General features: G+C 28.8%; 1 protein-coding gene across 1 annotated transcript in view; it reads left to right on the plus strand.

Moving 5' to 3' along the window:
• The first annotated feature begins 2,385 nt into the window (after nucleotides 1-2,385).
• Nucleotides 2,386-13,271, plus strand: part of LOC117168835 (lipase member H) — a 27,971-nt gene continuing 17,085 nt past the window's right edge. The window contains exons 1-2 of the mRNA XM_033354689.1: nucleotides 2,386-2,749; nucleotides 6,021-6,132. Coding sequence (XP_033210580.1) covers nucleotides 2,689-2,749; nucleotides 6,021-6,132 — 173 coding nt within the window. The 5' untranslated portion in view covers nucleotides 2,386-2,688. The remainder of the gene's footprint in view (nucleotides 2,750-6,020; nucleotides 6,133-13,271) is intronic.

Here is a 13,271-nt window from a genome sequence, read left to right on the forward strand (position 1 = left end):
GGACAAATTGGAAAATACAAAAAGCCAAAGAAAATTAATTGTGAATATTTGGTAGGTTAAACCCCTTATGGTAGCCGATCATTCATTTGTCAAATGCAGCAAGGCTAGAGGGTATGTTTAGAGTCAACCAGGACTCAGAAACAGCTATTATATGTTAGGAGAAAGATTTTATAGAAAAATAATTCAAAAATAAGAAAATCACCAGTGAAGAAGGTTTTGAAGGGAGCCTTAACAATGTCAAAAACAGTGTCATAGCTTTCTAGACGAGGTACACAGTTGAACATAATAACAATTATTCTAAAAAAAAAACAAAATCAACATTTAAATCTATTAAATAGTTTAAAAAAGAGATCAAGTTTGCTATCTGAAGATACATATGCATACGGAATAAAAAAACTTAAAAATATTAAAGGTATATTTACCAACGGACATCAAATAGCCAAACAATAATAATATCACAATACTGTGTGTGTAATTATTCCATAGATCGCCTAATTGCTATTGGAATCGTTCTACGTGTTGCAGGAGCGAAAGTTGAATCCTGGGCGTGCCATCATCCTTTTCGCAAAAGATCTTTCCTTCTAAAAGCCAAAGATATTTAATATTCTTTTGTGTCCTTAAATTCAATGCGAAAGCGTCGATCCTTCTATTAAAGGACGTCAAAGTCTCACGAATAAAAACGATACTTTTATCATTATCTGACCAGCCAAGATTAGATGTAAAGATATCAGGTACTTTCTTCCCCTGCTCGATTATCTTATCCCCCAAGAAGATGTGTTTTTTTACACCTGGCGCATTAACTGGGTTTTGTATTCTCAAGAAGCCCACTCCAAGAAACCCTAAAGTATTTTAAAAACTAGACTCCTCTGAAAAGATGTGTTTTTTCAAACCTGGTGCATTAACTAAATTTCGATTCCTCAAGGAACCAACTCCAGGAACCCTAAAGTACTTTCAGAAACCAGACTTCCAGACGAAGATGTATTTTTTGCACCTGGCACATTGAGTGGAGTTTGTGTCCTGGAAAAACCCTCTCCAGGAACCCTAAAGTATTTAAAACCAAACTTTCCTGAAGAAGTATTTTTTACAGTTGGTGCATTGACTGAGTTTTGCTTCCTTAAGGAACCCACACACCAAAAATCTTAATGTACTGTCAAACCCAAACTTCCCGGAAGAAGATGTGTTTGTTATACCTCACGTTCAATAAACTCCTTGAAAAAGTTTTAAAATTGTAGGAAATTAGTTAAAAAATTATACAGTTTTTTTAATTGCTCAAGATCATTAAAATATCTGGGAATTCTTTCAAAGTTTAATCTTTTGAAAATTCCTCCAAATCCTTGTAAATACCCTAAAATATTTTAAATCCCTTCGAAATAACTTGTCATTTTTTGAAACGCTTGAAAATTCCTGCAGGAATTTTCAAATGTATTTTTTCAAATGCCCTGAAATCATTGAAATATATTGAAACTATTTGAAAATCTTATAAAATCGCTTAAAAAGCCTTTGAAATATTTTTAAATCTTGAGAATCATCCGAAATCCCTTCTAATCTTTTTTAATGTCCTAAGATCTTATCAATCCTATAAAATCATTTCTAATCTTCCGAAATCATCCCATTAAAATCATTTAAAATCTTGAAAATTCTCTGAAGTCCCTTTAAATCATTCAAATCACCTTTCAACCTTTTTAACTAAACTAAATCTTTTAAGATCCTTATTAAGTTTAGGAAAATCTTTGCTATTCTATAATTTGGAGTTTATTCTCTGAAAATTCCTTAAAATCTTTAAAATTGTATTAATTTCCCTAATTAATTCTTGTGCTATTTCTTGTACGGCCATGAAATCTTTAGAATCCTTTAAATGTCTTTAAACGTTGAAAAGTTTCGAACATCCCTTAAAATAATTGAACTCCTTGAAAATTCTGTGAATTAGCAATTAAAATATATTTTAATGCTTATTCACCTGTAGTAATTGTTTAAAAGTAAGGCATACAGAGGGTCTCCCTGAATTATTATTCTCGTGATAAATTGCTTAAACAAATCCAAAACAAATACAGAAAATCATCCTCTATTCTCCCCTTATACATGCTATTTTTTATTTTTCCATATATTTATCTACCCAATACTTCACTCGCATGCACGCAATGTAATATTCATTCGCAGTAGTTAATGAAGGCCATTAGAATTGGAATGTCAATTACAAAATCGCGTTTTCGTTTCGCATTCGGAGATAATATCCATAATACGCACAATGCCCTTCTTCCGGAAGAACTGAATTACGATTGAAGTTTCTATCTTTTACAACCCCCTCTCCTGAGTCGCTCCCTCTTTTAACTTCTCTCCCTCTTTCCACTCCTCTCCATCATAATGCATCGCATGCACGCTCGCCAGTCTGTCGCGCATGCACCTGTCGTCATTTGTTGTCATTTGCACCATGCGCAGAGATTGGCGATGGCGTACACGCGTGCCATAAATATAGCCATTCAGCCAACGGTCACGGACTTTATACCCTCCTGATACTAAGCTTTGCTACAATCATTATAGACTCTAATGAGAAGCGCGATACTTTCTAAATCCCCTCGGATCCCGATGACTTTACATTTTGCAATCAGACACGAAGCCAGAATCACTTTTACTGATTTTTCAGCCGGCATCGCGTCCGATGTTATATCATAAACCAGGTGAGCGCGGGAGATGGCGGTCAGTGTCGTCGAATATTTTCTTCTCGTGCTTGTCATCTTCTTCCTTCAGTACCGTAAGTAAACAATTGCTTCTGCCTCATTCACGCGAGTTTTGCTTTTCCATGTTTGAATTTCCCGCGCGCGCTAAGTTTTAATTGCATTTTGATTTCGATCCCAGCGGATGGTTTAAGTGACTATTTAGTCTCATTGTCTTTCAGGGGTTAAAATCTTTCATCTCTATTACAATGTTCTCCTTAAGTTTAAAGTGAAATTCAAATTTAGAACCGGCGGGAAATTTAAATTATGAAAACTGTGAAATCATTACTTAAATTAATTTAACCCCCAGCGGCTTGAAGTTCAAGTTTTAATTCATTGTAAACGGTTCTTGAGGTTTTGTAAAACTAATAAGAATAATTGCTTCTACATATTGTACATGAGTTTAGATTGTTTACATAGTTTGCATTTATTCCAGGGAGAGATTTAATTAATAACTTAGACTAATTTTTTGTGGGTCTTGCAGTCTTCAATCTTTATTAAAATATTCGAGTTCAAAGCATATCTCAAATTTAGCGACGAAGGAAAATTCAAATTCCCAAAACTAAGAAATCACTCTGTGTCAGAATTATTCTTCACGATTTTTAGGGGAAGTTTCCGTTTTTCGAGAAGGGCCAATACAATTTTGTAACACTGTTAAAAATATAATAATTTTTTATGTGCGATGAATGGACAAATAACACTTTCATACTTATTGATGAAACTCTTCACTGAAAAAATAACTGTTTTAATGAATTTTTTTCACTTTCAATACACTGAATACTTTCTTCAGGAAACTTTTTAGCAGGTAACGGAAATTAACATTTGTTTCTCATTCTCGCGGTCACTTTCGATGCGTCGAACGTACGAGTTCGACTTCAGCACTTGGCCACTATCTCGTGTCGAGTTAAGTTGCTTTTTAATGTAGAGAGTAGGCCTTTCTCACACGCTTCTCCTTAGAAGTCTAAATTACGAAAGTAGGCGATATGTGTGACTATCCGCGTTGAAAAGACGTCATTCTTCGAGAAAGCGAAAGGCGGGGATTTTACTAACCAAGTTTCGAAACTGCAGCTTCATTATTTATGCACTTATAAAATATAAAAAATATTTTTTATTTATAGAATCCAGGGGTGTAAATAAATTCCGAAGAATATAAAGTAAAGTTCAAAATCAGTCATTAAAAAAAGTACAATTTTCAATTAGAAACGCAAAAAATTTCAAAGCAACTACTTTAACAAGTAACATTTTTAAATTCCGGTTGGCAGAGTGTGAAAATTTCCAAATTGAAGTATCAACAGTAAAGCATAAAATTGAAGCTATTAAAATAGAAAAAATGCAAAGTTTAAACTTTTAAGTAGATAAATTTACTCAATTTAATATAAAATAAATGTTAAAAATATTTTAAAAATATAACTTAAAGTTGGATATTATTATGTTTGAGTCTTATGTATTTTGGTGTAATATTTGTCATTATTGTGCATTCTTGATGTTATAACTGCAATTTTTTGCAATCCTGGCAATATTTTGAAATCTTATGTAATCATTATGTAATCTAATTGTAACCTCTGTAATAATTTATAATCACGTGTAATCTTTTGTATATTATTTAATATTCTTAATCCCTGTAATCTTTGTAATCTTTATGTAATCTCTTAATCCTGTGTGGTGAAAATTAAAAAAATTAAATATTAAAAAAAGTTGTGTTCCATTTAAATAAATGTAAAAACATATAAACACTTTGAAGAAAATCTTTAAAAACGATTATCAAATTTAATAGATCTATATTATACATTTTTTCCAAAATCTATTGTTAAATTACTTACAAATAAAATCGTAAAATCAAACTATGCGATTCAATATTGTTTTTAGAAATATTATCGCAATAATACTTTTTTTAAATTTTAATCTATCTTTCCGAGGATTTGTATATTGAATAAAAAAACATTTATTTCTTATGACTAACAAGAATATATTATTTTCAATTAACCTATTTGTATAACTCCATCTGTAATATCATGTTTAATTTAAAATTCTCTAAAATATTAAAAACTGCATAATTCAATAGCAATATAATCAACCTTTAGGCATGTTTTTTAGTCACACGTGTCCTCGATTTCGAAACCATCACCTCAAAAATAAAGAATAAAGATAAAAGCATACTAGATACTTAAATGTCAGTCGGGAAAACTAACTCGTTAAAGGTAATAGATTTCCTGAAAAAGTTACCAATCGACCCCATTTTTTTTAGAACTTCGTTACAATTTGATATTTGTGACTATAAATACAGGGTGGCAGTGTAAAAAAATGAAAGGGTGAAATGAGACCAACTTTTCCATATAAAAATTGTAATTGTTTAGTTATTCAATATTATAAGATATAGCAAGAAAAAAATGCCGTTATTAAAGTTTAATAAAATCTGGATAATTTAATAAAATAATGACGTAAACTGATTTCGCTTTTACATCCTATTTTTTATCACTTTTAAATGTTTCCATTCTGAAGCTGTACTTAAAGCCTTTATTTTAAAATTTTAAAACTTTGATTGTCGTAAAAAAAATAGTTTGCCTTGTACAATTTTTGGCTATTATACAATTCGAAGGACTTTTCAAATAGAAAATTATTTAATCTTGAATCACTTTGAGTTAGAAAGGTGTCAAATTTGAAATTATCATGTTACTTAATTTTAACATTGGAGTGTTAAATACTAAAATCACTTTCGATTTACGATAAAATTCCATTTCTTTCACTGTGAAAGTGTGGATCCAAAACAAAATTTAAATTTAGATTAAATTTCAAATATTGCTCATTCGATTTCTCAAATTACACAAATTATTCATAAAATATTTCATTAGTAATACTTCGAATTTTTAGTATACAATTTTTAAGTATGTTAATTAAAAAACGTTGAATTACCAATTCATTAATCTAAAAGTTGCGCAAATAGTAAGCCTTAAATTATATATAACAATCATTATTAATATTTATGAATGATGTATTCTTGATTAATTCGAATTAAACAACCTATATTAGATTTATATTTTGACAAAAAATGGGATGAAAGAAGCAACTGACCTTTACCTCCTTTTTCTCGGTCTTCGTAACGCTCCAGTTACCTTCACAATTGTTAAGTAATGATATCGTTGCACTCAAGCGCCAATGATAAGTAACCATTCGATAAAAGTGGAAACATAAGTGAATGCTTATGTGGTCAATCAGCCATTTACGCAGATTGAATTGCAAAAAATAAGTAGGACAGTCTTCTTTCCGCTTTTTTAACCAATTTTTTGCAATATTATTTTTTTATGTTAGCAGGTGATGTGACAGCACAAAACAAAACCGTAAAGGACCTTTTCAACAGTACTTCTTGCGCAAAACCACCGTACAAGTGCCCTCATTCACAAATTGAGTTTTATTTGTACACAAGGTAAGTCAAAACAATTTTAAATAACAATTCTCCCAAAATCACACAATTGGAATTCCAAAATATTGAAAATACATTTTTTTAATTCTCTAAAATCTCGCAATCATTGTTTTTGAAAATCTGATCGTCTTTTTATTACTTGAAGTTGTTTCATGCCTTAAATTTGAAATTTTGAAATATAAATTTAGAAATAATCCCTTTGAACAAGATAAATAATAGAAAACCTTATGCGAATTAAGAAGCATCTCTGCTTTTTAATAGCCTTGCACAATTAAGCATAATTTTTAAATTATCTAATAAATTTTTTTTTTAATCTGAAATCATACAATTTCGAGGACTAAATTTCTGAAAATCTTAGATAGTGTTAATTTTTTCACAGGAAATTAACATTTTGAAACAAAAATCATTAAGATTCTTAATTTTCAACCATTTTAGGTTATATTAACGTTTCTCACATTAAATTTGTTATTTTAAACAAACATTCTTATATTTCTAAGAAAATTCAGTATTCTAAACCAATTTATGTTCTTTTCGCTTTTTCTAAATGGTGAGTATATTTTTAACACAAAATTATTTAATTTCAAAGCATTTTTGGAAAATTGTGAACCAATTTAGGTTATGCTGATGTGTTTAACCTACCATCGGTATTTTTAAAGTAAAATGATTAGAATTATAACCAATGATTTTTGTTTAAAATAATGAAATTTACGAGCTTGAACAATTTAGGATCATGTTAGTGTTTTATCTATAAAAATTTCCAGTTAAAAAAAATCCTTAGATTTCAATAATAAAGATTCATATTTTTTCAATGATTTTAAATCACGTTAGCATTTTACACGAGTGAAACCCGAAAGATCTCTTTTTATCAAAATAAATCATCGTGAAAGCATAAAATCTATTATTAGTATTTTTCTTCTGAAATGTTATTTTTAAATTAAAAAATTTGATTTTAAAAAAGATTTACAACTTTTCCACAATTTCAGGGTATATTTGTTATTATGTTGTATTTAACCTGAAATCAATATTTAAAAAAAAATCGTTAAGATTGAACCTGATAATTTTTGTTTGAAATAATCAAATTTAAAACCTGAAACAATATTTTGGATTGATGTTTTTTTTTAGAAAAAACTGAATTTCAATCATTAAAAATTTTTAAATTGAAACTGGAAGAATATCGTAAATTTAATTTTTAACTGTTTCGAATTTAACATTAAGTTTTCTTAAATTTCGAACAGTTTGCAATTTAAACCTAGAACATTAAACGGTTAAAAAATGATGAAAATTAAATATTCCATTTTAAACTATTAAAAACTCAAGAAACATCAAATTTTGTATTGAAAACAAATGTTTGAAAATTTAATATTTACATAATATTGCCATGGCTGAAAAACTCTTCAAAATAATATTCCCGGCACTTAAAATTCTCGAATAGTAAAATTGCCGAAATATAAAGATCCAGAATTGGAAAATTTCCGAATAATAAAATTCCCGTCAGTTTATATTATAATTGAATGTCAAAATTCCCGACAGAAAATTGCCGAATTATAAAATATCCGAACTATAAAATTTCCGAATTTAAACAATATGAAAAACTAATTAATTATTAATATTATTATTTTAAATAAAATAATGAAATATCTATATCAAGGAAAGAAATAATGTTTACAATTTTTTAAATTATTGTTGGAATTGAAAATAACAAGTATTGAAAATATATATATTCCTGGCTGAAATTTTGTCTTCGAAATCCTGCATGGTATTCGTAAAAAAATAACAAAAAGCTTTCTTAAACAATCTAATTATTAATTAAAAGAAATTTTTGTTAAGATTTGAGGTAAATCAATGCTGAATGGAAACCTGCAAAGTTTTTTTGGTTCACAGCGAACGTGTTTTTAAATTTATTTTTCATAGAATTTGTATACAATTATTGATTTTTAAATGAAAACGATAGTTTTTTTAAAACTTCAAACATTTAAAGATTGATTTGATAAAGTTATTTAATTATTGTATCTTCAATATATAAATAATATTTATTAAACATAGATTTAAATTCGGATATTTTATAATTCGATCATTTTTAAATTGGGTAATATTATGAATTGTTGGGAATTACATTTTAACTCAATAAATAAATATTTCAATCAAGAAAAAAAAAGGTAGATTTTTTCGAAAATAATATGATTATAATGAAAATAATACGTCATTTGAGCGTTTTTCATATAAAATTATTATGTTTACACAAAAACGCAACGGTTTTATTGATTAATTATTGCAAAAAAATGTTATATAATTATTTTTAAGTTAAGATATCAATTTTGAGTAATTATTAAAAATTTCGTCCTCGCCTATTTCTCTTATTATTTTAGAAAATGGATATTATAAAATACTAGAAATTTTATTGTAATATTAACATTATATTTAAATGTAAAAATTGCATGGAATAAAAAAATAATAATTGCGCGCATAGCGCGTGTATATGTTCCCTAGCTGACTTAAATAATGTTATGTTTAAAACAGTCGATCTAAATATTTTATTAATGTATTGGATATTTAAATAGGAATTAAATATTAGTGATTAGATTGCATAAATTGCAAGTCTTAAAATGATTTAAAGCAAACATTCTAAATTTAAGAAAAAAAAATAATCATATTGTAATCAGCTACAAGGTAAAGAAGGGACTGAAATAATTTAATATAAGTCTGAATAAAGAGAGAAAGTCGTCTTCAGTGCGTGGCATTTATAAATAGAAATTATTCAAGATGCAATTCCTAGGGAGAGATAAGAGTTTCTTCATTTCGTTTGACCGAAAACGAAAATATAAATCGGACAACTCTAGATATATTTAGAATAACGCAACTCGATTTCAAGATCACGATCAGTTCATTGTGGACCGAAAGTGACCTCGATTTAACGCACCTTTCACTGATATCTAACAAGTAGATATATGCAAGTTCTTCTTGCATACAACCTTACCTACTTACTTGCCATCAGCCTCTAACACCAGTAGCGGTTAAAATACTGAAAACCCCCCTTTTGCAAAAAACGTTTCTGAAAATAAAGTTTTAAAAAACAAGAAAATTTAGGATTAATCTATAAAAATAAAGATAATAATTTAAAAATAAGAAAGATCATACTCAAACATTTATTATAAAAAATTATTAGGGGAGAGTGGTCCTCAGTCGGCACTGTACGTTATGCGAAACCCTCTAGTTTCTCGGAGATGGCGCGCTTGTTGGCTTAATCATTTTTTTATTTTTTTTGATAAGCTGGTAGCCATGGGCGTAATTTACGGTGGCAATTGTCACTTTAGTTTTCGCTGGAAAGCATGAGCAGTGTATAAATTTTTCGTGGAAACGGGATTCCATTTACTTCCATTCTTGTGTAGCAGCTACAGGTGTGTAAATTAGGGTGGTCCAAAATCATACCCGTTGACATTTTTTTTGGATTAGAGGGCATGCCATCCCCTAATTTTGTGAGGGTGCCGGAAAAAACATTCCCTCCAAGTTTGAGTCAAATCGGTTAATAGTAAGACGTGCCGCAAAGGCCCTGCAAATCCCACAAGATTAATATGAGGAAATTTTGAGTTTCGAAGAAATGGGATTCAGGTTTCTGCATTTAAACTTAGCTTGCGGGAGATATTAAGAATTTGTTGAGGAGTCTCTAATCAATCATTTCCATTAAATTACTTTAAATTTTAATTCCCCCCCCCCTCCTTGTGGAGCCCCAAAAATGCTCCAAAAAACTGAAATTGACATTTTTGCCCAAAATTGACAAATAAAGACTCTGTTTTTCCCTTTTTTGCCATACATTTTTTCAGGTGGAATGTTTTTAAGTATTCATCAACTAATTAGCAATTATTTGAACAATTTATTTTTGTTTAAATAATTTTGATTTGCCCTTACACATTGAAACGTACATTTTTTATGGTTGATTGGACAATTGGACATTTTTAGGAATAATGATCTTCGTTTCAAGCATTTAGTATTTGTTTAAACAATTAATTATTATTTAATTGTAACTTTTTCTTAAAAAGAGGTATAAAACTCTAATTTATAAATTTAAGTATAAATGTATCAAACAATACGATATTGGTTTAGATCATAAATTTTGCTGTTTACAATGACAGATTACCACAAACAAAATTTATTTTAAAAAATAAGAATTTTATTGCAAAATAAGGTACTAGTATCTAACTGATGTAGATATTTAATAATAAACAGCAAAGCTATCTAAATTTAAAAAAAAATAGAGTTTTGTACTTTTTTTCAACAAAAAGTTACAATTAAATAATAAGAAATTGCCTAAACAAATACTAAATGCTTGAAACAAAGATCATTATTTCTGAAAATGACCAATTGTCCAATCAAACATAAAAAATCTACCTTTTAATGAATGAGTTCGAAAAAGAAATATTTAAACAAAAATAAATTGTTTAAACCATTGTTAATTAGTTTAAAAAGACCTAAAACCATTCCACTTGACAAACAAAAATAATGTATGGCAAAAAAGGAAAAAACAGAGCAATTTTGGGCTAAAATGTCAATTTCAGTTTTTTGGGGCATGTTTGGGGCTCCACAAGGGGAGATAGGGGGCATCAAAATATAAATTAATTTAATGAAAATGATTGATTAGAGACTCCCCAACCAATGCTCAATATCTCTCACAGCCTAAATTTAAATCCAGAAACCTGAATCCTATTTTTCCGAAAACCAAAATTTTTTTCCAGCATCCTTACAAAATGGGGGGATGGCATGCTCTCTATTCGATTTTCGGTTTTTTGGACCACCCTAGTTTACATTTTTAGAAAAGTTCAATCAATTGAGTACGTTGGTTTCTGTGTTCTGTGTGATTTCACCTGATAAAGTCGATTTTTTCATTCGGATTTGTTTTGTGTGCGTAGTAGAATGAAATGAAGTGTGTAAACATTCGTAGTTGTCCTGAGTCGGCACCTTTTTTTAATTTTTTATTTGTGTGTTATTTTATTTTGTCGGGTTTCAACTCCATGTCACTCGTCTCTTGTTCTTTTTTCATTTTAGTTGTGTTTTTACTGCATGCTGCTTTTCTCTGGTAGGTGTCCGTGTATTGTGTGTGTTTTTTTATTGAATTTTCGCTGATTGTATTAAATTATAGTCATAAGACGCAATTTCAAACGCCATAAATCACCCCACACTGTTCCGTACGACATAGTATTGTACTGTGCCCACTTAGGACAAGTCAAGCGTGAAGCTGGCCGAAGATCGGGCGGTCAAGAATCGGAAGTTGAGTGGACAATAAATTCTACTTAAAATATTACAGGCACGAGACACATATTGTTACTATTTTTATCAATGATATCGATTTAAAAACCATTGCAAGAATTATTTATTCAAAAAATTATATATTTGACTAAACTTTGTTTCTTATAACTTCTTAAGTTCTTATAAAATCTTTTAAAACAATACGACTATAATGAATCGTAGTTTTATTTTCTGAGGAAGAAGTTTGTCTAAAATTTTTTTTCTTCAAATTCTTGAAAATATATTCTTTAATGGTTCAAGTTATTGAAAAAATAGATAATAACATATTTAAATTTAAAACATTGGATTCGGTCAAGTTGTAGAGAATCTTTACCCAGCGAAAATTTTTTAAAACTTTCTGCGAGTCAATAAGAAAAAAGTTCTTTTAAAAATTAACTTTTTCAGACTGAATCCATTTCAAATAAAGCAGGTTCTACACTTTAACTCGCACAATCTCCAACTTTCCTTTTGGATTCTGGTGAGTTGCACTGACCCTTTTTACAATTCGTCGAAAAATTTAAAATTTATAAGATAAGAGAGATTTGTTTGAACAATTATGCTTTTCTGCCTTTTTTTCCTTTTGTATAAGACTTTCCGTGAGTTTTAGGTCGGCTAAATCATTTTTGTGAACAGTAGAATTTTGTTGTAAAGTGTATACTTCGCATTAGTCTCGGAAAAAATAGATGATAAAAAAAATATCTTAAGATAAAAAGTTGCACATCTAAAACAGTTCCACAACAAATACATCTTGATCTTTTATAGTAATTTGCATCGTTTATGAAAAACATTCAAAAAAATTATATTTTCTGTAAAAAAAACTCTCCCGGATACAAAAATTGTTTAATCCACATTAAAATATTGAGAAAAAAAATAAAAAATAGATTTTTCGAAAAAATATTTTCTTTGTGTTATCAAAATTAGAAAAAAAAATATAAAAGGTTTTATGGAAAATACCACCTGTTTCATTTTTTACCAATATTTTTCAAAAGTTGTCGCTTCTGCATATCAGTTTTATGTAACCTAAACCTTTTTTGAGGGAAGAAAATTTTTTTTCTTGAAAATATAATTTTTCAGATTTTCTCGTAAACGATACAATGTATTACAAAAGAGCAAGAAGTATTTTTAGTATTTAATTATTTTTTACCGCTTTTTAACTCTTCCAGCGGACTTCTAAAGATTCCAGTAAAAATCACCCAGAATTGCAAATAAATTTGGATATCTGAGTAAAGTAAAAAATTATAGAAATATAAAGAAAAAATTGGTGATTCTCTCAAAAGTAGACGTCGAAGTTTAAATACTCATTACTAATTTGTGTATATCTCTAATTTTCTTATCATTAGAGATTACCTTTTTCCTTGCTTGTAATATTATGAATCAAATTTAAATTAAAATTGTGTCTTTAATGTGCAAAATCTATACTTTAAAAACCACATTTTTCAAGTTTTACAAACCTAAAGATAAAATCAACCAAGTTTCTACAAGTATCCAACTTCCAAGGTTTTATTTTTCGTTATTTTTATCTTTCTTAATCTCCAAAATATTCTAAAATATTCATAAAAATTCAGAAACAAAATTACCTTTTTAAACGTCACTTTATTCAGAAACCAAGTCATGTTATTTTTCTTTCAGAGATTAAAACGAATAATAATAGTAAAGTAAGACGCTAAAAACAAAATAAGGAAGGAGATTTGGAGGTCGCATTTATTTCCTTTCCCTTTTCTTTATTTGGGATTACATGGCTTTATTTATCAGAAATGCTTTTCATATGTTATTATTATTACACCATTAAGCCATTTCCCTTTCGGGGTAGGCGTGACTCACTCGGCAGGGGAAAGGAGTAGTGTGTGGATGGGATAGAGATTTTT

The sequence above is a fragment of the Belonocnema kinseyi genome, chromosome 1 (assembly GCF_010883055.1).
Source record: "Belonocnema kinseyi isolate 2016_QV_RU_SX_M_011 chromosome 1, B_treatae_v1, whole genome shotgun sequence".
Lineage (NCBI taxonomy): Eukaryota > Metazoa > Arthropoda > Insecta > Hymenoptera > Cynipidae > Belonocnema > Belonocnema kinseyi.